Source organism: Coturnix japonica, chromosome 5 (assembly GCF_001577835.2).
Source record: "Coturnix japonica isolate 7356 chromosome 5, Coturnix japonica 2.1, whole genome shotgun sequence".
Taxonomy (NCBI): domain Eukaryota; kingdom Metazoa; phylum Chordata; class Aves; order Galliformes; family Phasianidae; genus Coturnix; species Coturnix japonica.
This window is the reverse complement of record NC_029520.1, coordinates 40,303,650-40,326,926: the sequence shown is the minus strand read 5'-3', so window position 1 is coordinate 40,326,926 and position 23,277 is coordinate 40,303,650. Positions and strand designations below refer to the sequence as shown.

General features: G+C 41.7%; 1 protein-coding gene across 9 annotated transcripts in view; it reads left to right on the top strand.

The window, feature by feature from the left end:
* The window catches only part of TC2N (tandem C2 domains, nuclear), a 47,650-nt gene that overhangs the window by 4,815 nt on the left and 19,558 nt on the right, over window positions 1–23,277 (top strand). For 2 of the 9 annotated variants that reach the window (XR_004307378.1, XM_015865339.2), the window contains exons 1-4: window positions 5,902–6,084; window positions 17,630–17,756; window positions 18,411–18,644; window positions 21,775–21,939. Coding sequence is in view for 8 of the 9 variants with exons in the window: in XM_015865339.2 (XP_015720825.1) it covers window positions 17,690–17,756; window positions 18,411–18,644; window positions 21,775–21,939 (466 nt within the window). In the remaining variant the exon portion in view is untranslated. Of the gene's footprint in view, window positions 1–4,712; window positions 5,307–5,355; window positions 5,540–5,899; window positions 6,085–13,128; window positions 13,316–17,629; window positions 17,757–18,410; window positions 18,645–21,774; window positions 21,940–23,277 lie in introns of those variants that run through there. The other 7 variants (XM_015865341.2, XM_015865340.2, XM_032444916.1 and 4 more) reach the window with 7 other exon arrangements.

Sequence of the window (23,277 nt, the reverse complement as noted above, 5' to 3'; positions counted from 1 at the left end):
GATGGCCTCCAGCTGCCCACAGTGTTGTGCTGTTTTGTCCCCGCAGAGGTGCTGGAGTGGCCCGGGGCAGCCTGGCTCCCCTCAGGCCCTGGCAGCCCACATGCAGTGCTCACTGCCAGCTCCCTCTGCCTCCCCTCAGAGCAGGCACGTAGCAAAAATACATACGTGCCGTTAGACTCTTGCCTGCGCCTGGACCTTTCTTTCCAACTCGTTTCCAAGTGCAGTACTGAAAAACCACAGGTTTTCTCTTCTAGCTGGTCGCAGCTATCACTCCCTGATGTGCCTTTGAATCCAAGGAACAAAAATAGTTCTGTGAGATCTATTAAGTCTCTGGCTTGTAAAATACAATAATTTCTTACTAGGTTACACTAATATTTCGTAATTCATTCTTAATATTATTCTTCAATAAAGCTCTGCACAAACAATCTATCCCACAGGAGAAACCTCTGCCAGAACCCAGATGTCAAACACATTTGCTTCAAATACAGGAGTTCGTGACCTTTTCTGTTTGTTAATGTGACGCCATGGAAATTATTTATAATAAATAAGTGTGTTTCAGAGTCAGGTGCCCCACAGGGCCGTTTTCAGAGATACGACAGCCCTTCCTGAAACAGGTCTTTCCTGTTTTGTTTTTGTCCCCTAACAATAAGGTTTAGGGAACAATCTGAAACCCTGTGGCTGAGCCAAGTCCAACTGCTGAGAGGTAGACAGGAAGTCAGAGATATCTCAGATTTCAAATCCTTCCTGAAATTGGCTGCTGATAAGGTTCTTCCTTTTTCTTTTATCCTTTACCCTAAAAATTCAACAGCAGACTGTATGGATCTAAACAAATTCTAAGTGTATCAGCTTAAATCACCAGATCAACTAGGAAACTATTTGCAATTTCTTGGATTCAAATAGCAGATTTGAAATGTTAAGTGTTATTTGCATGTAATGTGCTCATTTAAAGCCAAGGTTGTACTGTCTGCCTACAACCTTCAGGTACAAGTGTTCTGTAAGTTATCTGAAGGTTAATATGTTGATAATGTATTTCCACTATCTTTGTCAGTAGATGTGACAGTGTTCTCACAAACATGTGGGGCCAGTGCCTGGACTAAGAGCAGCTGGCTTTTAATGAAGCCAGGGCAAGAAAAGGATGCAATTGAGAAATGAGAGTCTTGGCTCTGCTCATCCTATTGTCAGCTGTACATTATGGTTTATAATGTCTCCTAAGTTTGTTGGGTTCACCATCTCAGATTCCTAGACAGTAGCAGCAGAAAGAAATGGCTCCCAAGGAGGAAGCTGAACCTTTCTCTTCTGCATAAATGGGATTCTGCTTGTCACTGTGGCCTATAGTTGATGGCAGGAAAACTCCAGTTCAGGACTAGGACAGCACCCCTTCCCTCACTGGTTAGCCAGCTGGGATCCTCACCTTGCCTTGTGCTAGTCTGGGGCTGGCAGCCATTAACAACATCAGAGATTGACAGGTAGCTGAGAAGCACTTGTTGCTGCCTATGCAGACGTCATAGCTAAACCAGCTAAACCCCTGTGCGTCTCACTGTCTGTGGAGAGACAGATCCAAAGTGTTCTGGCACATGAAGGATGAGTCCACCTTGGACTTATTCTCACAGTGTATTAATGATGTGTTTGTGCACGAGGACAAGCTGCCTTACAGCATAAGGCAAGACACCACAGGCCAGCAAATCTCTTTTCAAATTTACAGTATATCTGATCTAAAGGAGAGAGAGTTTAATTTGGTAAACAAAGTATTTGCCTGTAATTTTTTCTCTAGACATCCTAGCAGCGCTTTCAAAAGACACTAGACATGGTACAATAAATCTGTTCTTCTACAGTGCTGTGGGAGGAGGCAACTGGCTGCAGTTTCAGTTGGTAGACAGAATTCCAGTGGGTTATGTCAGGGAAACATGACGTTAAAGGGACAGTAGGAAAAAAGAAAAAGGAGAAAAAGCATAATAGACACAGACTGAATTAAATGATAGCAGCTTTCTATAACAAAGTGCGTAGACCCCACCCAGCATCTGTTGAAAAGGAAGGAAGGTGTCTGTTGAACCCAGAGGTTGTAATGGGAATGAAAAAAGCCAGTCTCCAGCTGAGAGTAGGACAGGGAGGATGAGGAATACAGTTTAATGTTTCTCCCAGCAAAACCTCAGGGAATAAAGCTTACTGCTGCAAAAACTTCCATGGTAGTAAAAGCCTCTGGATGCAGTTGTTGTTTATAACAAAGGTGTGTTAACAGCTTATAGACTTCAGCTGAAAAGAACTGACATTTCACTGAAATATGAGTTGCAGAAACATTATTTTTTTTCTCACAAGAAGCCTCTGCATGCAAAACTTTTACTTAGTGGTTGCACTGGGATTTTGGCTGTGAGACACCATGTGCTGTGTGCTGGCCTTGTCCTGATAACAGTCTGCTTTTATGTCCGGACTGCTGAGCTCATTGCTTGGCTGTTGCAGAATATATCCTGTCATGTCAGTTTCTGAAATCAAAATATTTCAGATGCAGCGGTGTTAAATGCTTACTAGATCTGAAGGACTCCCTTCAGCTGCTTCATTGCATTTGATATGTTTTGAACAAGGCAAGAACCATCTACTAATGATGTTTTCCACAGACGTGCACTTTTTTGCTTGAAAGGTTCTGATGTGCTCTGTGCAAACATGATTCAGCCTCTGAACTGCTTGATATTTCAAATCAAAGTTGGCATGATTCATGGACTGTGCACAAGTGATGGGGTTGGATTTCTGACGCAAAGGATCACTGGGGAGAGCTCAGGCTTGAAACATCTGTGAGCATTCCTGCTCACAAACTCATTCACTGGCGTATTTGTGCAGTTAAGAAAGAGGGTCAGAGTCTGCTTGAAAGCTTTTACAGACATGAAGAAGTACTCAAGAGCACTTGTGTCAGTATTTACACAAGGGCTTTTTACTGTTTCACGCCTACTTCCTAAAAGGTTGAGGCCAAAGAGGATACAGCTCTCTCCTGCTTGTAGCTCCTTGCTGCAGTCCTCTCCTCTGGCTACTCCTTTTTTCACCGAAAAAAACACCGGGAAGTTGTAATTCAATAGCATAAACAGATTCAGTAACAAATGAGTAGTGTGCTGTGCAGAGGTTGAAAACAGATGAGATGGGCCTCGCTGGGGGATGTGTGAGGTAAACTGTAGTCCAGACTAATCAATTCTCCTCTGCTGGCTATGCATGGCGCTGCTCAAGTGTCTCAGCACTTGTGGAGCTCTGTGTTGTGGTTTGGCCATGACCAGCCTGGTTTATTTGTTCAGTCTTAGCCCTGGGGTGCCTTAGGTGAGGTAGCGAGAAGGACAGAGCGGCTGTGCAGCTCCAGGAGATAGGCAGGTTGGGTGGCTGCACTAATGGTCCTGGGATGGAAATGTGGAAAGAGGGGCTGAGCTCTTAAGGCATGGGAACAGCACCAGGTCTCTCAAGTGAGGTTTAGTTGCAGAAAGATTAGCAGCCACCCAAGCAGTGCGTGAGGCACTGTGTGCTGGCAAGAGGCAGGAATATATCTGCAGCTGGCAGCAAAAAACAGGGGTAAATTGGTTTCATTGCTTATCTTCATGCTTGATTTCACTGGGACAAAAATCTTTAAGGGAGGGGAAGGTTCATTGACTATTGCAACTAAAAAAGTATATATCACAATTATGTTCTCTGCCTCCATGCAAATGTTCTTTCACTCCATGCAAAATCAGGTCAGCCACGTCCCTTGCCATGTGCAGCTGAACTTTGTATTTATTGAAACAAACTGTCCAATTTTCAGGCAGCTTAAAGAAGAATGGAAGGTGTGTCCTTAACCATCCAACTAGCCCCAGGAATGTGAGAAGAGGCCTCTCCATTCACAGGGGCTGGCCTTTTCTGTGCCTTGAGGAAGAAGGAAGATATTCTGGCAAACAGTATTTTTCCCCTATAACTTCCTCATCAGAAATATGGTTTTTATGTCCCTTCCTCCACCAGTGACGTGAGCTGCATTCCTGGCAGCTGCTGGCTCCAGCAGCTGGAGAGCCACTCAGGCAGGGCTGCAAATCACTGCCGAGCCTGAACAGCCCTTCAGCTTCAACATGGTAACCTGATAGAGGCAAGTGCACATGGGGACTGTATCAGTAGTTAAACAACGTGCTTTTATGAACAGTGAAAGATAGCTGGTTCACATAACTCATTCACGTAAGTGAGATGCCTTGAGATGTGTGCTTAATGCATACCTCAAAGAAACTGAGATAATTTTGGAGGCTTACCAGTTACTTGTATTGCTTGAATGGAGTGACCACACATAATCACATCAGCTCCCTTAGCAGGAATCAGAACCACTTTGCTCTGTGATATCCCACATACTGCGCAGGGACTCACAGAGGCTCTTTGTTAGTTCAGATACTCTGTGTGTGCTTTCTGCAAAGGCTCTCCCCTCACAGCAACTGGGGTTTGAAGTAGTCACGTTATGGTGCAAGATGACAAAACTTATAGTTAGCAGCAGGTCCCTATTGCTATTAAACTAAAAAAAAAAAAAAAATAGTAATAATCATAGGAAAACTGCACTCTCAGTGGATGTGGGATCTCTGAATGGCTGTAGCTCAAGAGCAGTCAGGATGAGCATGCAAAACCTTGCTTGCATACCTGAAATTGGAAAGCACACAGGAAGTACATGGAACTTCCTGGAGGAAACGCTCCTCCTTTTTCCCACCAATGCATCCCCACTTCCCCCTTTACATCTGCCTCAATCAGAGCACAGAGGCCACATGCAGCCACCTGGAGCCTCCCAGAGCTTTTGTTTCCTGCAGATTTCTGAGCCACGCCACCACCTACGGTTGCTAAATGCACCTACAAATAGCCTGTGGCAGGGGCTTTCTCTCGCATACCTGTGCACGGTCTTACCTGACAGGGACCAGCATCTCAGCTAGAAATGCTATTTAATAGAACGGCATACAAACTAAAGCTTTGCTTTTATCTCTGAGAGACAGGCCCAGTCGTGCTTTAGCAAAGCATGGGACAGCTTTAGCCCTGATTTTGCCAGCGGAACAGCCCAGCAAGAGACAAAGAAAAGCCCCTGGCAGCTGCTTGCGGATAAGTGACCTCGCGCGTAGTTTCGCAGAGGCGGAGAAGCAGCGAGCAGGGAAATGCCCTCTCCGCGATAGGGATCGGTGACTAAGCGCCCTGCCGCACACCTGGGCGGCCGGCAGGGACGCAGCCGGCGTCCCCTTCGCAGGTACCGAGCGGCGGGGCCGCCCCTACGGGCCGGGCTGCAGGAGGCGGCGCACGGCGACGGCAGGTGCGGGCGGCGGAGCGGAGCTTGGCGGCGGGGCTGGGAGGTGAGACCGGGCGGCGGAGCGGAGCGGGACGGGCGGCTGCGGCCACGGGAAGCACCGGAGGCTCGTTGCGGGGCGGCGGAGGGAGCGCGGTGAGGTCTCGCCTGGCTGTAGACGGGTCGGTGCGGAGATGGTGCGACTTCTTTGCTCGTCTGAAATGTGAGGTCGGGCTTCAGGCTTCCAGGAGAACCGTTGTACTGTGGGCGTCCTCTGCAGTTCGCGGCACACCTCGGGCTGTGAGTAAGGATTAACAGGAGCAAAAGTTGGTGTGGGTCAGGCTGTCCTGCTGAGATGACCCCAACTTGTGTGGTTGCATATCACGTAACTGTTTTGAGTATCGTTGTTTAGAACGTTTCAGTGCAAACATACAGTGATGGTTTTGCAGTTTGTAAATGATGATTTTCTCACCATGCGTGTTACTCCTGGGACACAAAACTGCTCTAATGGTAGATTTTGTAAACCTGGTGTATACCAACAGTTATGTTGAATGGGAGTGTGTGTTCTTAAAACCAATATGCTATGTTCCTTAAAGAATTCTGATCCACGGTTTGTGCTTGCAGAACATGAGTTGTCAAAGGCGGTGCTATTGGGTAGTGTGACGCTGCACACCTGCATTGCCTTGCCATCTCCCCATCCTGCCAGTGGCGGCTTGGAAGAGAAGACCTCCCAGTGTGTGGGGTTGGCCTCTTTAAGACTTTATGAGTATTAGCTTGACAGCCTGCTTCCAAGACTAGGCTTGGAACTGTATCTTCTAACGAGTGGTAGACTTTGAGAAATGGAGGTAGGTAGAAAAACAGTAATCTTGTTCAACTATTATAGAATTAATTTTTCATATAAATTAGGTCCAATATTAGATTATACTTAAAACAGTCTCAGACTGGTAGTGCTATAAGTAAATGTACTTGTGCATTCAAAACGTTCTTTGTAAATTAACATCTTAATTGTTGTTATACCAGGCAAGAAATAACTACCTAGGTCACCTTCTGCAGGTATGCTTCAGGTAATCAGTCGCAGGTTAGCCAAAGCTTAAATGGAAATCATCTTGCAGCAAACTGGTCTTGTAACTTTCCTTCAGTGTGTAAGTGTGCCCAGTGTTAAGTGTGATGCATTTTTCTAGATAAGAATGGAGAGGTAGATATCATGGTCGTTCCTTAAGTTCACATTTCCAGACAGCACAGTTGTGATTGTGCAGAAAGAGGACAAGTTCCCAACAGCAGTATGCTGGGACAAACCTGTGAAGCACCTGGGCATCTAATGACCCTGTGGGTAGCTGCTCTGTATGGATAGACATGTGCCATTCTAACTCTCGCTCTCTGATCTGCGTAGGCTCGGGTTTTCCTCAGTAACGTTTGCTGAATGTGCTGAGATCTGCCTCTTGCTGTGCCTTGAGTTTTGTTAATGTTGATTAGTTAGATGCTTAAGCTATTCTGGAACCCACAAGGCATTCCTTGACAAGTTGTTCTCATAGAGATCAAGTGTTTTTAGATTACACTTAGATGATTGGCGCTCACATCCAATACCTGCCGGGGAGTATACCACCGTGTCTTTATTTTTCCCCCCTCCTTACTTATGAAACAGTTTTCCCTTGTTTTCAGTGCAGAATTAGGTGAGCTGTGATCCTATAACTCTGTGGTAAGGGCACGAGTCCAGTAGTGGGGCGGTTTCATTTCTAGTCCCTTTTCCATCTATATGCTGAATATTACATTCTTTTGTGGAATACATATGGTTGAGCAATATTGAATTTCAAGAAAAATATATATTTTTATTAAAGTGTCCTTTGGTTCTTCAAAGTATGTGTAGAAATTACACCTCCTAAAAACGCTACATCCAAAAAGGTATGTTGGACCCCATAGAAGTCCTGTTAACTCCCCAGTCCTTTCCTGCATTTAAATTCCTGGTGCTGAATCCACAGGTGATGAATCCTCTGTCTTCCTACGTAATGGAAAGAGTGAACATTGATGGAATTGTTCAGTCAGTCATGTGTGCTATTAATTAATTATGTTGACAAAAAAAAAAAAAAAAAGCTCTGCCTTTGATGTCCTCTTCTTTCCCCTACTCACGTGGTTCAGTCACCTCACTTGTTTGTTCCAGCACTTCTCTTTCCTACCAGCTGATTTTCATTTTCACGCAGCCCGAGTTTGTCTTACTCATAGGTGTTTAAGTTTCAGATTTAGTTTACCCCAGAGTAGTGGGTTGGCTTTGGAGAGGGCTGTCCTGCTCTGGCTGCCTGTTTTCCCAATGGAGCATTCTAACTCCAGTCTTGTGCAATCAACTATTGGAAAACATTTTTTTTCTATATTTTTAAGCATATTTTGTTTATTTTGGTGGTTTATGTTTCCATCTAATCAGTTAACTGGGCCAACTCTTCAAGCAGCTGTGTATTTACTGGATCCAGCGTGAATGGTTGTTGGCACTGGAGAGCATAACTGCCCCTCTCAGTAGCAGCCAGCAGCCCCTTTGCTCTCCCCACGTATGGTAGTGCATTTTGTGTGGTGCATTTCCAAACCCACCATTCCCTTGTTCTTCTTTTAAATTTTGCAAAACAACTACTTTGTTTACTCTGAATTGTCTCTCCTGAGATAGCTTAAATCTAGTAAGTATTCTCTCTCCAGTCTAAGTAGGACAACACCCAGTATCTGTCAGCAGAGAGCTTAAGATATCTCTTTGAAGCGAGAGGCAAAGTGAGCTTTGACTTTAGGTAGGAAAAGCTGAGTTTAGGCTAAGCTGTGTTGTCATTCTGGTTAGAAATACAATTTGGCCTTCTGAAGGTTCTTTGCATAGAGAAAAAATTCTATTGATCCCTTTCCGAAGGGATAATTCTTCATACCTAAACTGAAGAACCTCGTCTGGGAAGAGGTTCAAATCTTGGATTTGATTTCAACTCATCTGTATTGCATCATATCCTTTAATCACTTTAATACATCAAGCCATGCAGAATTAGTGAGGACACTTCTCTGAAGCTTAGTATGAGTGAATGTTTGCTTGCCTGTCATCACAGCTGAAGTTTACATTATTTCTGTGCCAAAAAAAAACTATGTCAGAAATCTGATGCTTATCTTTCCTGTAAATTGTACCCTGGTGATTCTGTTTCGAAGCTTTGTTTCTCAGTTACCTAATAGCCACACTTAAACTGGAAGGGACATACCATTCGGCCCTAAAATAACATCTCTGGTGTGTGAGGAGTTCTTGTAGTCATGGCAGTAAGCTTTGGATCTGGGCCTCAGAGCAAGAACTAGAGAGGTGCCATTGATGATTAAAACAGCTTCAAAGCCTAAGAAAGCAATCCAGAAAGATTGTACCCAAGTGGCCTCAAAACCTATTAGGTGCTTAAGCTATTTTGGCACCTCAGCTTGGAAGTCAGAAACTCAGATGTGGGTTGTATGGTGTGTTGGCACCTTGGGGAGCAAATACCTGGTGCTGCAAGGTGAAGGGAAGCCTGACTCCAGTGGCCTCCGAAGCCAGTGTGCTCTGGGTACATTGGTGCACACAAATAGCTCCACAGTTACATCTAAAGCACAGACAGGAAGAAGAGTGCTTGCCTTTGTGACACCGTGGTCTCCAGAGTACTGAGGATTTCATCCTACCTGCAGAAGTACAGCCCCTCTATCCCATGGAGCCTTTGTACCTCCGGACCAAGTGGTAGAGATGGCTTTGTGAGCGCTGTTTGTTGAAGATGGGCCCACATGCATAGCAGGATGGTTCGTACAGCCAGAAGATGGCCAAACTCTCGCCCAGAGCTTGGCAGGGGAGGATGAAAGGGGACTGGATAGGCTCTCAGCCAAATGCAGACAGCCAGTCTATCTTGTATATATGTATTGTGCTGAGGGCAGTGTCAACCTTCCCTTCAAGGGAAGGAGGTTTTAAAGGTAGCTCTACCTGTCAGTGCTTCTGTGGTTCATGATGAACTGGTGCAAAAACAAATGGTTCTTCCTGTTTCTAAGAGATTACTAAATTTAGGAAGGGTACTGTATTTAGAATCTAATGGCCAGGTGACAACAAAACATTTTCAAGACCATATCCAGCTCCCAGATGTAGAGAATTCAAGTGTTCTTAGCTATTTTCCAATTTATTTTGAAAAATGGGATTTTTCAAAATAAAAAATCTTTAATCTTCAGTTGAAGTTCACTGTCTGCTCGGCAGTGACTGGGATAGCTAAAAATCTTCCTTCTGCAAACCTTGACCAAACCCGGAACATCTCCCTGTGAATCAGCCTGGCTTTTGTTCAGCGCAGTGGTGTGTTTACTTCCAGACCTTGTTTCACCAATGTTTGAAGTGATAGGTTTGAATCTCTTGTGAAGGGTGTTGATTTAAACTCAAGAGCATTAAAAAAAAAAAAAGTACATCAATGGTGTAGCCATTGTGCACCTTGTCTTGAGAGAGGGAAGGGGAATGTTGCCAGCTCCTGCTCTCAGGACCTCTGTCCCCAGTGGCAAGGGCCCCATTATTGTAGCAGCATTTGGCCAACAATAATTGAGATGCTGGGTGCTCCCATAAGATTGCAACAACTCTGATCTCTACTGGCTTCTTCCAATGTCTGTGTAAAGTTATTCTAAAACACCTCCTCTATGCAGTGTCTGGTTACCACTCATCTTCCTGGGCAGCTGCCAACTACTCCAGCCTGTTCACATCTCTTGAGAGGCACTGCTGGGGCTGTTAAAAGTGGTTGTGAGCCACTGGTGTGGGTGGATTTAAAGCAAATAATAATAAACTTTATAAAGTCAGGATCCTCCTAGACTTTTAAGTGTGGTTAGGCAGCCTGAGCTCAGTGTGTGTGCCCTGTAGAGCCATACACCTAGTCTGGTTTGAATTTGAATTAAGATCCATTCCCATTTCCTCTTCTCTCATCATCCATTTGACCTATTTTCATGTATGATATGTACTAGAGTCCTCTGTTTACTTTCTTAATTCCAGCCACAGCATTTTAATCTTGATTTATACCATTTACGTATTTCCTTCCTCTCACCACACTGTTGTAACTGGTTAAATAAAGGCTGTGACAATGAGGAGCAGAAGTACTGAACAGGATTTCCATCACATGGAAGCTCTGTGATTCAAAGTTTTTATTTTAATCATGAAATAGAATAATAATAATATCTAAAGTAATTATTACATACCTAATGTAAAATAACAAATGAGAAACTGTTTCACCTAAACAAAATACTGGATGTGTGTTTGCAGTTATAAAGAAATACTCCAACTTAATTCTTTCAGGTCATCAGAGTTCCTCTAAAATAGTGTTAGTGGTGAAGAAACAGTATTTTTCCATGCAAGATTGTTTGGGTTTTCTTCATTTTTTCATATATACAGTAGGAGCTATTTTTCATTAGTTGTCTGGATACTGTATGTCTATCCATGTTTTCTCCACGTGGCTCTGTGGTCATGGCAGATAGCTGAGACTTTCTGGATGCCATTCAGCGTTACATTAATCTGGTATCTGAAGGCCGTCATTTCAGAGCTGGACACGTTTAGCCATGCTAGGGAAACCCAGTGCACAGACAGATGCTCTTGCCTAAATACCTTCTTGGCTGTCCTGTTGAGAGAGAAAAAAAAAACGCAACACATCCAGATGTTTCCAGTTCTTTTTGGTATCAGGGCTATAGACAGGGATTGCTGACAGCTCTATTTTTATTGCTTGCTGGCATTGCTGCAGGAGAAAAAATATTGGATTAAAAACTGACACAGAATACATGAAGTCTTGAGCATTAAGTTAGATTATAAAGTAACCATTGGTGATTGTCGTGATTTTTTCCTAATCTGCTTAGAGCAAAGAACTTATCTTGAATTGAATTCTTTCCTAGTTCTTGTCAAAAGCCAAGTTCTTTTTTTTTTTAACAGAGATTTCAGTCTCTGCGTTTTCTTTTCTCGTGTCCTGATTTCAACTCTTGTTTTGCTGTTTTCCATCTGAGTCCAAAGTGATCTGCAGTCCAAAAAAATAGATTTATTCCTTCATGTTTACTGCCCCAATACATACCATATTGTACATCCTTGTCCAAGTCAGTGAATTTATCTACAGTTCACAGGAACAGTGTTGTCAGTTCAGTAATTGGATGAACTGGTTGCTTGCCTAATGCAACATTAGGAAGAAGTACTATCTCTATCAACTTTTACAGCCCAGTGCATAGGGGATTCAGCATATTAAAATTCCAAGTTTTAAGCTTTATCATGGGAGAGATTTATAACATTCTCTTCTTAATTCAAACATAAATCTCTCATGAGAAAAACTGGCTCAGATATAAGAAAATTGTGCTTTTGGCCCTTGTACTATTATTAATCTCCCGCGTACTGGGGCAGACTTGGATTGCGGCTCCATTTAAGAGCTGCAGGTGCAAGGCTATAATGCTGAGAGTCAGCGTGTCCCTGAGGGCTGTGTGAGAGGAGCAACTTCTGATCGTGTGCTCCTGCCAGCACTTGTTCCCCTTCTCCAGGGGGTGTCTAAAGAGTGGAGGCAATTGTTTTGTAGCGCAATAGCTCAGACACGCACCTGCTCAGCTTTATTTCTCTTCAGGGAAGTAGGCGATAGCAATTATTTCCGCTTCATGACTTTAAGTTTGGTGGTCTGAGCTAGAGCTGTGGATGCACTGCAGGCTTTTTGGCCTCCTCCAGCCTGAAGCCCTTGGAAGAAGTAGCTGCTGAGCTCAAGGAGACCACAGCTAGATTGCACAAGTGCTCTTTCTGCAGAGTTCAGCTCAGGGCCTGTGTGAAGGGAGGCATGTATTAGCTCATCTCCATCAGGGCAGAAAAGCTGAGAAGTGAGAGTCGCAGTGGAACAAGGCAAAGTCTATCACAATTGCACGTAGGAAAAATGGCTGTTCATGTGAAGCTTCTGCACTGGTTCACTTATGGACCGTTACAGCGTGAGAATGTGTAAAGCCAGTGGGATTGCAGTAAGCTCTTCTTCTTTGGTTGTGACAAAAACTTAGCTAAGAACTGACTTCTGAGGTGGTGTTCTTTGCCTCAGGAGAAGCCTGTTCCAAGTGAATAAGTACTAATATAAAATAAAAATAATAAATTAATAATATTTTTGCGCAGTTGTCAAATCCTGACTGCTAGTGGTGATATGTTGAGGACTCCTGCTGATGGCAAGGGTTTTAAGCCATGCATACCACTGTTACCTCTACGAGTGCCCAGCTGACAGTTTCCTGTCTGAAAGCTTTGGCAGGCATCAGAGGGCGCAGGGCATGCTCTTTATAGTCACCTCCCATGCTTCCACTTGGTCAAAATGGGAGTGATCTTCTCCTTACAAGTGTTACTTAATGAAATATATTATCACCTTAGATTATCTTGTGACATTGTTTAACCTGAACTGTATGGTTCAGTTATAGTATCAGCCCGGAAAAAGGAGGTTAGAGAAGAGGGGTGTTTGTATTGTGGAGCACAGCACTTTGCCCAACAACTTCTTACTGTCTTTTTTCTGTTACCACACCAATTTGTGTAAGTATGTAAAAATGCTGCTAGGCTCTTTGCCCCAGGAAACCTATGCAACCCATCACAAAATCAATGTTATCAAGTTATCATATGTTATCATACTAGCCATGCATAGTCTTTTTTTTTCTTTAATATTATTTCAGCTTTAAATTTGTAGTTACACTTTTTCTTCATTTTGCATTTGGAGAACTCAATAATCAGTCTTCAAATTCATGAATTTCCATGAGTTACAGTTAAAAGTGGAGGAGAAGGAAGCCCTGTAGGTGTGTTCACACAACCAGTATTTACTCCAGATATCAGTGTTAGAGGGTTTTCCTAAAACAGGTGTAGCTATGAGCTTCTTATCATGCACTTTGCAGGTGTGTGTTGGCCTGACGTTTATTTCTTTCTCTCCTCCCAGACAATGTACTACTGCCAAGTTTTATGATGAACAACAACAAAAATGCATTGTCCTGCCTTCTCACACTTTCAAACCTTCTTGAAGTGCCTCTGTGTCCTTTATGGATATGACAGACCAGACCTGCTTATAAGCACCCTTTCCAAAAAATGAATATGTTTTAAACTTTGTTGAGCTGCAGTCTGTGCAGGTGATTAGGGTGTGTGTGTGTGATGTGTGTGTGTGTATGTGTGATGTGTGTGCACCATCCTTGCTCACACAGTAGCAAAGTACCTGAGGGCAAATTTCTCAGAACTGTTTACGCAGTTTTACTGTGTTTTACCAGAGTTCACCTGTTTCTAGACACACTGACCCTAACCCCTCTTCAAATGAAGAGCCCTGTTCAGGTCAGCATACAGCTCGCAGATCTTATCCTCCAGCAGCAGAACTACTAAGCAACTGGCCCTGGAAGTTGAACCATTTGTAGAATCTAAGCCATTAGAGCCCATCTGACCTGCAGCAGGAGCAGCTGTTGCTGTGCTCTGTTTCTTTAATCATCTGGAGACAACAGTGATGTTGTTAATCTCTTTGAAGGAATTTTGCAATTGGGATCAACTGCATCTCGTGGGTCTGAAACACAGACAGGCAGAGGTAGCATAAATGTGGTGTTTGGCTGGGGTGCGAAACTGCAACCTTGAGCTTGCTTTCTCCATAGGGAAGTTCTTCAGCTGTTGTTCCTCTGGGGCTACTGGAGCTGCAGACACTTATGTCATTCAAGGATCTGTCCCAAATGTGTAAGAACAACCAATCATCCCTATTTCCGGACATTTTCTTTTACACCTCTTGCTTTGTGAGGACTTGAAGCTACTAGAAATGCCGCTGTGACGTGTTTCTGGAACACAGATGTGAGAATGTGTTTTATAAGTTTATGGCTGGCAATAAATCTCACAATGATTGAAATCTCTGGTTTAGCCAGCTTTCCCAGCTTGGGATCAGATACTTCACCTTTGTTGCGTAGTTCAAAATGTGTTACCTGATCAGCAGAGCTCTGACTAAATGCAGCCTGTAAACTTGCTGCAAAATTTACCCCTTCATCATAAGGGAGCAAAGACCTGACATATCTTCTGAGACTTCTTTCAGCTTTTAATGTTTAATATCACAGTGATGCATTTCCTATCGTGTTCTTTTGATTTAATGAGTTGTTGAAAATATTTGCCTTTTTCTCCACACATCTCGTCTTGTAGTCATTCTGGTGGCATCTGGAACTGAAGTTTTCAATACTGTTTATCTGATTTAGCTCATTCAAAACTTCTATCAGAGGAATCTGGAAGTCGTTAAGATAATTTATGTTCTCCATCTAAACCCATTAAAATAATACTGACTGTAATTCTCTGGACTCTGAGTATGCGTGTGGTTTGCTTTTATACTTTGTTTCCAGTATGTTCCAATAATATTGGCTTTCTACATTAGTGTGGAAGGATGATTGCTGAGTTAAATTTGATCATCTTATTTTGGCTTCATATTGGGAAGGGAGAAATGAAAAAAAACTCACTGAAATCATAGTGAAGAACACCAAGAGAGAGAATCTGAGACGATAATGAGATCTGGATACAATGCCTTCTGCTGCAAGTGATTTGATTTCTCTCCCTCTTCTATTTTTGCCTGAAAATCAGAAATAATTTTCCTTTTCCTCCTGTCCTTTTCTCAGTCTACTATCTTCACAATGAACAAAATCTTTGATGTAAATGAATTGGCTACAAAAACTGACCCAAAGAGTTAGAGTTAGGATCAGAATCCTGCTTCCTTGTTAACAAGGCTGGCATTGGCAGGAGGTTGATACTTCTCTGGAATTCAGTGGCATACCTAATTCATGTCTGTACAGTTCTGGTTCTATTGGTAAATGTATTCCCACACAGATGTACATTAGTAAAACCTTTTAACAACTCTCAAGTGTTACACTGAAGATTTTTGGGTAGCTGACATTAACAAAAGGTTGTGATATATGGGAGACGTCTGACCTTCAATAGAAGTGTTTGTTTCTGTTAAGATCAGCAGGTATTTGTTTCATCTTCTACAAGACCAGCGAGAAGAGAATCTGTTAAATTTCTGTCCCGTGTGGCTAAGACTTTAACATACAGTGAAAATTGTAGCCAAGTCAATGGCAGCTTGGAAAAATACAGATAAATGAAACTGTCTTTCTTTTTAAAGTGCTGTATTTAAGCTCAAAGGGAACTGGAAACCCCAAACACTGGATTTGTAGACTTTACCATTATTTACCAATATCGCTCACCTACAAAGCTGCAATCTGGAACAGCAATACTGCAGTGTACTCTTCTGTACAAGAGGCCGTGGTGAATTGCTTTTGTGTTTGTCTACAGATAGAAAGGAAATTATGAATGTTTCCTTGCTTCTCAGTGGGAAGGGAATATTATGTTCTGAGAATCACAACTTTTAAAAATGTACAGTATAACAGTATAACTCTTAGATCAACAACAATATCACCTTTCTTTGTAAGTTAGGCATTCACCCAGTGATGGAAAGGCGACTGTTTGTGAATGATGATTTGTATTTATTTGCTGGCTTACATTAATGGCTATAGCTAAGAAATTCTGTGGAAAGAAAGTACTACAATGACATGAGTTTTCTCTGTTGTAAACAACTGATTTTTCCACTTTATGTAGCTGGAGAGCTGGGTGGTTACTAACATTTTCCTTCCTTCGCTACCGGTAGTCCGGGTATTTTGAGATAAAAGATTGTTTTGCCAGAGCGAACTGCTACCGAAGCTTAGATACTATTGTTGCAAAGCTGAGAGCGAATGAAGCAGCTGTTTCAGCCTAGTTTAAACACGATGAACAAGAGTAAAGCATATTAACTCCAGCTGTGCATTGATAACAGCTGGGAAGGGAAATCACTGCATGGGAACCTGTAAGCAAACCTTGAATTGTATAGCATGGGTAACTATTGTGAGTACACTTCAGAGGGAGGAGTGACAGTCTGTGGAAATATGGAGAATTTTGAGGGATTCTTGTGCCTGATTTTGTGTAAAGTATGCAATTAAAGGAAGTAATGAAGAATAATTCTGGAAACAGTTATGTAGTTACAATAACAAAACTTCATTATATTTCAAAGTCATATTTTAAAGATAACAAGTTAATTCAGGCATTATGCATGAAACCTCAGTGACCTTTCAAAACCCATAGCTTAAAATGCATGTAGCAATTCAGAGGCATACTGGTACAGTCCCAAAGGATGGGCAGTAGGTGTTCGCTGTGGTTGGTCATTATTTGCACATCTGATGACAACACTGAGTTGTGCCTATCCATGGTGATAAGTGATGTTAATGTAGGAAGGCATGTTTTCTAAGATAGATGAAGTGTCTATAGATTAATATCTCCGTTTGGTATCTGTATGAATCTGGGAGAAGGGAGAAAAGACTTTTAAGGAAAGAAAAAGTTTAGGTTGATACTTTGGACATGAGTATTATTTCTGTTTATCAGTGTTTTGTGGTTTCCTAGCTGTCTTTTAATATGCATACAAACAAAATGACTGCAGTGTTAAAGCTGCAGATGGGAGTAACTTCCATGCTGGAGCATGGGAACTTTCACTAATTTCCTGTGACCAAGATAACCAAGCAGACCTGTCCTGTTTTGTGTAGCTGTCATCTCTCTTTGCTGTCCCCCTTTCTCTTTCTAGCTGCTTCTTCTCCCCATCCTTGCTTACATTCATATTCTGTTTGGTGACTTTCTTTAACTTCCATGGAGCTGGAATCATATCTTGAGTATGTTCTACAAAGAACCTTGTGTACTTTAGGTACATATAAAATGACTAAACATAGACAAAGCTTTGGAAAGGAGGCAACACAGCTGTCTGTGTCCCTCTGAAAAGAGAACATAAGCATATGAATAAAGACAGTTAAATAAGGCCAGTTACTATTGTCATAAAGCTATTTTAATGTTAACCAGCTGTTGCAGTCTTGATCTCATTCTTCAGTAGAGTGTATGCTTCTCATTTTATTGGAAGCCGGTTTTCCCTATTTCTGTACACAAAGCAGACAATTATATAATAAAGCAGGTCTTTGGTTTTGTGTTTATACAGTTATGAGAAAGCAGTAATTCCTCAAAGAATTGTCAAAGGAGGCAATCTTAGTGTCATTCATAAAGAGTGCTTTCAAATGTAAAACATGGAGTGTGCAGAGTCAAAGATGTAAATGTGTACATATGTTATGATCCTCCATGAGTGACAGAGAATAAGAAACGTGATTAAGGGAAACAAACTAAAAGCCACATCTTATTAATATCTTACCAGAGCATATCAAAACAGATACAGAGCTGAGTGAATTCCAAAGCCCAGTGACCAGCACAAATGTAAGGAGAATTTTAGTGCTTCTGAATGCTCTGATGCTTTTATGAATGACATCAATGGTGTTGACACTGGGGCTGAGTCCAACTAAAAATCACACACTAAATATTGCATTTTTATTTTAATTGTTCTTGTCTAATATACTTCCCTTTGTTGTGTTCTTCAGGTTTGAGAGCTGCAGTGGATCACTGATTGCAGTTTCCTCTAAGTTGCAGCACTGAAAACAATGGCAAATGAATATATTAAAAACTGCTGTAAATGGTGTTTTTATGTGGAAAAAGAAAAAAGCAATGGTGAGTTTCAACATAATCACATTGACTAAAGGTTTTGCTATTCTGGCCTCATTAATTATGAGATTTCCCATTAATAAAATGACTTTGTCACCCTTGATAAACTTGAATTCTTTTACGCATCCAAAATTCTTTCCGTGCCTCCACTTGGAAATTGGACACATGCTTGTTAGTGTTATAAATTGGAACTGGAACTGAAAAATAACTTGTCTGAAGTCTGCTCCTTGCCTGGAATGCTGTCCAAAAATCCAAAAAAAAACCCCTCAAAAAACAGCCTAAGGTCATGTAAAAGTCTTGTATCTTGCAAACTGTCTAAAAGAGAGCATTCCCTCCCCCCCGCCCCCCAGAATTTTATTTGGTGTCTTAGTTGTTTGTACAATTGTTCTCTGATACAAATATATAGAATTCCTCTTGTAAAATCGACTTTAGGGCAAGATAGCTATAAATATACAGCCTCAGGCAGCAGAATTTGTTTTAGTACAGACATGAGGATAAATATCTTTTCCAGGTACTTGTCCTGAATGCTGGTAAAAATGAATGCTAGCAACAGTAATGTATCAAGCACGGATTCTATTAAATAAAAGAGATCTGTTCAGAGTATTGCTCCAAACTTAATGCACATGTAGACTGTCTGTTTTTCTCACTTTTTATTTTTAGCAGTTTCCATGGCGCAGGAATCTGAAGCTGTACCCGCAAGGAAGCCAACTATTGTAGAGCAACCTCCATTGTCTTCGGTGTCAGTGAAGCGGCAAGTTGGCTGTTCAGAGGATTATCTGCTTTCTAAACTGCCCCTGGATGGGCAGGAGGTACCATTTGTGGTCCCACCATTCAAACTGGCTTATGTGCAGCCAAAAAACCTTCCTAATACCTCACATGCTGGACGGATTCAAGGTAAAATATAAAGAGTGTTGCTGAAATAGTATGAGTTTCAGTTGGGAAAACTTGAACAAAAATGACAGTACTTCATTAGGTGTGTTAACCAGTGTCACTTTCTAACCAAAGCCAAAGAAACTTTATTTTGGTGACAGAAATCGCTTACTTCACATATAAGAGCAAAACAGTCTCTCCCCGCCTTTTTCTTCCTTCTTATCTATTAAGTGTGTTTACTTTTAGCTTCTAGAAATTTGGAGGAAGGCTACAGGGGTATGTATTTGTGTTTAATCTAGTTTGTCAGTTGTCACAGAAATAGGTGAAAGCAGTTCAGTACTCCTACTGAAAGCATGTGTCTGTAAAACTTCCCTAGAAGCAAGGTCTTGTGTCCTTTCTCTCTGGATACTGGGAGAGCTTTTTGTAAGGATGTGACTCCAGTGTGAAGCTCTGTGATCCTGCATGAATGAAATTAAAAGCAGGGACTGCACACTAATGCTTAGGCTCAATGTAATGGAAGACATTGAAGAAACCAGAGCTCTAGTAAGGAATTTATTGGAGTCAAGGAAAGTGCAAATGTATCAAAAACATCCAGATCACTTAAGAAGAGTGGTCTGGTTTTTATGTTTATTCTGTCAATACTTTCAGCATACTAACATTAATACTCCTTTTCAAATTTCAACAATAGGAAGTACATGATACTACTTGGAAGATGGTTTTAAGACCTTCCTTGTCTTTGTGCCTGATCCCCTTCAGGTTTCCCTGCAGATAGCCAGCAGAAGCAAGCTGTTCTCTGCCTCCCACCTAGCAGAGCCTGGCTGCTGCATGGAGGGATTGCCTTTTTTATGTGATGGCTGCTCTGAAAGTTAATGCCTCCTATTTTGTTATGTTGGCTCACAACATCAGAGGTGGATGTTGCTGGTATAGCAGTAGAGGTTGAACCTTCCCACCAGTATTCCATTACATTTTCTTGCCGTGTGTCAGATGGCAGCAGAGGGGCTGTCAAACAAAATGTGGTCTGACCTGGTAGTGATTATGAAGCAAAGGTGTGTCACTGAATTCTCTCCTGTGTGGAAAACATGGCACACATATGATTATGTTGAAAAATTGTATTTTGTAGCTGAGGATTTGCTTTATCAAATAGTGTTATTGTGCTGCATGTGTCTGTTGTAGTTTCCATGGAAATAATAAGCAGGAGGCATTACTTTTGGAGTAATCTATATATGCATACTTCAGTAGCTAGTTCTTGTAAGGAGTACTTGAACAAGGTATGGGCATGCAAGATATGCTGCTGGTAAATCCCTTTTGTCACAAGGTTTGCATTCAGACTCTGTCTTCCTTGTTCCCACCTCATCCTTATGATACTGTACGTAAAGGACTCTGAGGCACCAGAGTTTTCCAGTGAGATGAAAGAGATGTTTAACAAACTTTATATAAATGTTTTCTTTGTTCGTGCTATTCTACCGGGTCTTATAAACCAGTGACTTATCTTCATTGGGAGTTATGCTTCAGCCTTTCTGAAGGACCTAGTGAACAGAGCGGCCCTTGGGCTATAAAATCAGAAGATAATCTGGCAGGATGGCTAAGCTGCTTGTAATTGCTTCTCTTGAGCAAATATTTTAAATTCTTGCATAAATATTTGAAAAGTGGATCTTATGTCAAGTAGGCAGCTTCCATTTCCTTTAATAAAATAAGTATTTATATTCAGAAATACAACTCTTTAAGCCTCGCTAAAGCTGTTTAAAAATGCAGAGTTTACTTTTTAGAGAGATATACTAAATACAGGGAAGTGTGTTGTCATTCCTTTTTTGCATTTGCCAAAGTGCAAAGCGTATTAAAAAATTATATTTAGAGTATTTGTTTCTTAGACCATTGTTAAACATCCACAGAAGCCCAAGGTCTAATCTCATTTCCACTCCATTTTCTTTGCATGTCTGACCATTTTCCTTTATTGAAACAGGACATGCTCAGTGTAAGCTCTTGGCATCCTTTCTGAAATCAATTAAGTTCTGGCAGGACTTCTCAGTATTCACTTCAGCATGTCCCCTGCTCTCACAGAAGTAAGTTAGCAGAAGGGAGAGTGCTCCTGGGCTGGAACACTGATTTTACTGTCACCTACTGTGTAGCAATTCTTTACAGCTTCACTTTTAATGTTCAGTCTAACATAGGTTCTACTCAAGCCCACTATACTTGAATTCTTCACTTCAAACTCTTACATTCCAAGTCACTGTTATTTTTAACCTGGAAGAAAGGTGGTTACTGCAACTATATATACACAGCAATATTTTGCCTCTTATGGCACAATGTGTGCAGAATTGAAACCTTGTTATAGTGGGGTAAAGAGCTATTTCATAAGGAAGCAGAAATCTGGGGAGGTGAAGTGAAGGAAGCAAATTTCAGAGCTCAGAAGAGTCCAGGTCACCCTGTCTCCTTTCTTTTCTGGACTGCTACACAAGGCTTCTTTCAGCTCCGGATAAAGTGAAGGACTAGAGCAGTGTTCTTTACTGTCCTGCTGACCAGGAAGTGTGTGCATTCTCTGAAAAAAAACTATGAAGGAGAGAATAGTTGGGCAGCTGTGCCATAATGGACTGAGCAAATGGCTGGGATTCAGGCTTTCTCAAGTCTGTCTCCTCGTGTCTTGGCCAACGATTCAAGTCATTTTGGATCAGTGACTTTGCCACTGAAAGACTTCCTATGAAAATTGGATGACAAAGAGATTACAGTCACAAGTTGCATTATCTTTCCTTACAAGATCCTCTTGAAGATCTGGGGACTCAGTAGTCAAGTGGGAATGTCCTGGGATCACTTAGTTAAGTTAGAGATTTTCTTTATTCATGGACCTACCTTTCCATCTTGGTCTCTTTAAAATCATCTGTATTTGAATGGTTGGGCATTTATTATGGAACACCATGACATGGCATGCATGTATTTTTATGACCAATTTCATCCCAGTATTTCCTAGAATGCTCTTGAAATGTGACATAATGTATGTGTCTGTTTTCTTTTTCTTTTCATTTTTTTTTCCTTTCACTGAAGCAGATAATAATGAAATATTTTGTCCTTTGCCCTGAAGGCACTCAGCCTGCCTTATGAAGCCAGGCAGCATGTGTTATGTCTGGAGCTCTTGCATATGATGTTTACTTGTGCTTCACAGAATCTGCTAGAGCTTCTTTTGGGGACCGGAAAGCAGAACTGTGCGGTGTGTACCAGTGGCCCCGCTATGATGTGTACAACCCATTCTACTTGGAGCATCATGTTTCACCAGACCAGATTAGGCGCTTCCAAGCCAAATCAGATCATAGGAAATTATATGGATCAGGTGAGAAGAACTGCACACTCTTCTGTCTTTCTCCCTTTTCCAAGGTCTGTAGGTAAGAGTTAAAGCTATTACTGTACAGAAGATGTTTGACTACAGCAATTCTCAAACTGGCACTTCCACTACAGGCACTTCCTGGTAAGTGAATTGATGTGGGAGCTGGATCTGCTTGATATCCAGCTGTGCTGGTACAGTCTATCTTTTAGGGGCTTAACAAGGCTAGCATGCATCACATGACAGTAGACAGAAAGGCAAAGCAAGCTAGGGTATCTGCCTCTGATCCATAAGAAGGTGCAGTCCTGGAGATTCTAGCTACCAGTATTTGAGGTAGAATGAACAAGGAAATAGGGTGGTTTGTTGATTGGAGGAATGCCTGGGGAGTGTGTATGTGGAGAGGGAAACAAGCTCTAAAAACATTCAGGAGCAGAATATGAGAACAAGTTAAAAACAGGAAGCTATGCCATGTGCCAGCTTTTATGTAGTTTGCTATTTGAGTTCTAGAAATGTTCCCACTTCTCACTGCTTAATTATGTTTAGTTACAAGGGAGGGCTATGACGCAGTATCAGTAGAAGCTTAGATGCAAGTGTTTGGCTGCCTAGGGAAACCTTCTGTACTGTTCATTGGTGTATGTATCTTGTATAATGCATGCTGCTTACAGTGAAGTAGATGAGTGTGTTGCACACTCTAAGTTTGCTATGGAAAACCATTCAGAAATCTCGTACACTCAAAGAAATGAACATATCTGTTCATCAAGACGGATGCTGGCAGCAGCATGCATTTCTAAAGATATGTTTGTCAGGGAGGTATTGCATGTTTCTTTTACAGTTGGGGAAAATGTTTCAATCAGTGCTCTGTTTTAAAAATAAATGTGAATTGCCATAGAAACTAAATTGAAAGACCATATATTTTTTTTAAGAGAGTGAAACACATATAACTTAAGTAGCTTTTAACACATACAGTTTTGCAGGACTTTTGCAAGCAACTGTGGGGGGAGCCCACTGGGTTTTATAAGATTGTCTTGAACATTTTCCCTTCAGTTCATCATCTGTTTGTTTGTTTAAGCTAAGTAAATACTTCGTTAGTTTGTTTTAGTGAGCTTAAACAGGAGAAAGGTCACTCAAATGTGTCTAGAGTAAAGACTTGACTAAAGACAAGGGCTCAAGCATCTACTGAAAACACCATTTCCGTTGTGGAAGTAACTTTGAGGCAGGCTGCCCATTCTACCAGTGCTGCCAATGTGAACAGGTCTGACTGTTTCAAAAATGGAATGCTCTGCTGGCTTATTCTCACCGTTTTGTTGTTTCAGGAGAGTGTTTTGAGAATGGGAGGCAAGGAAAACC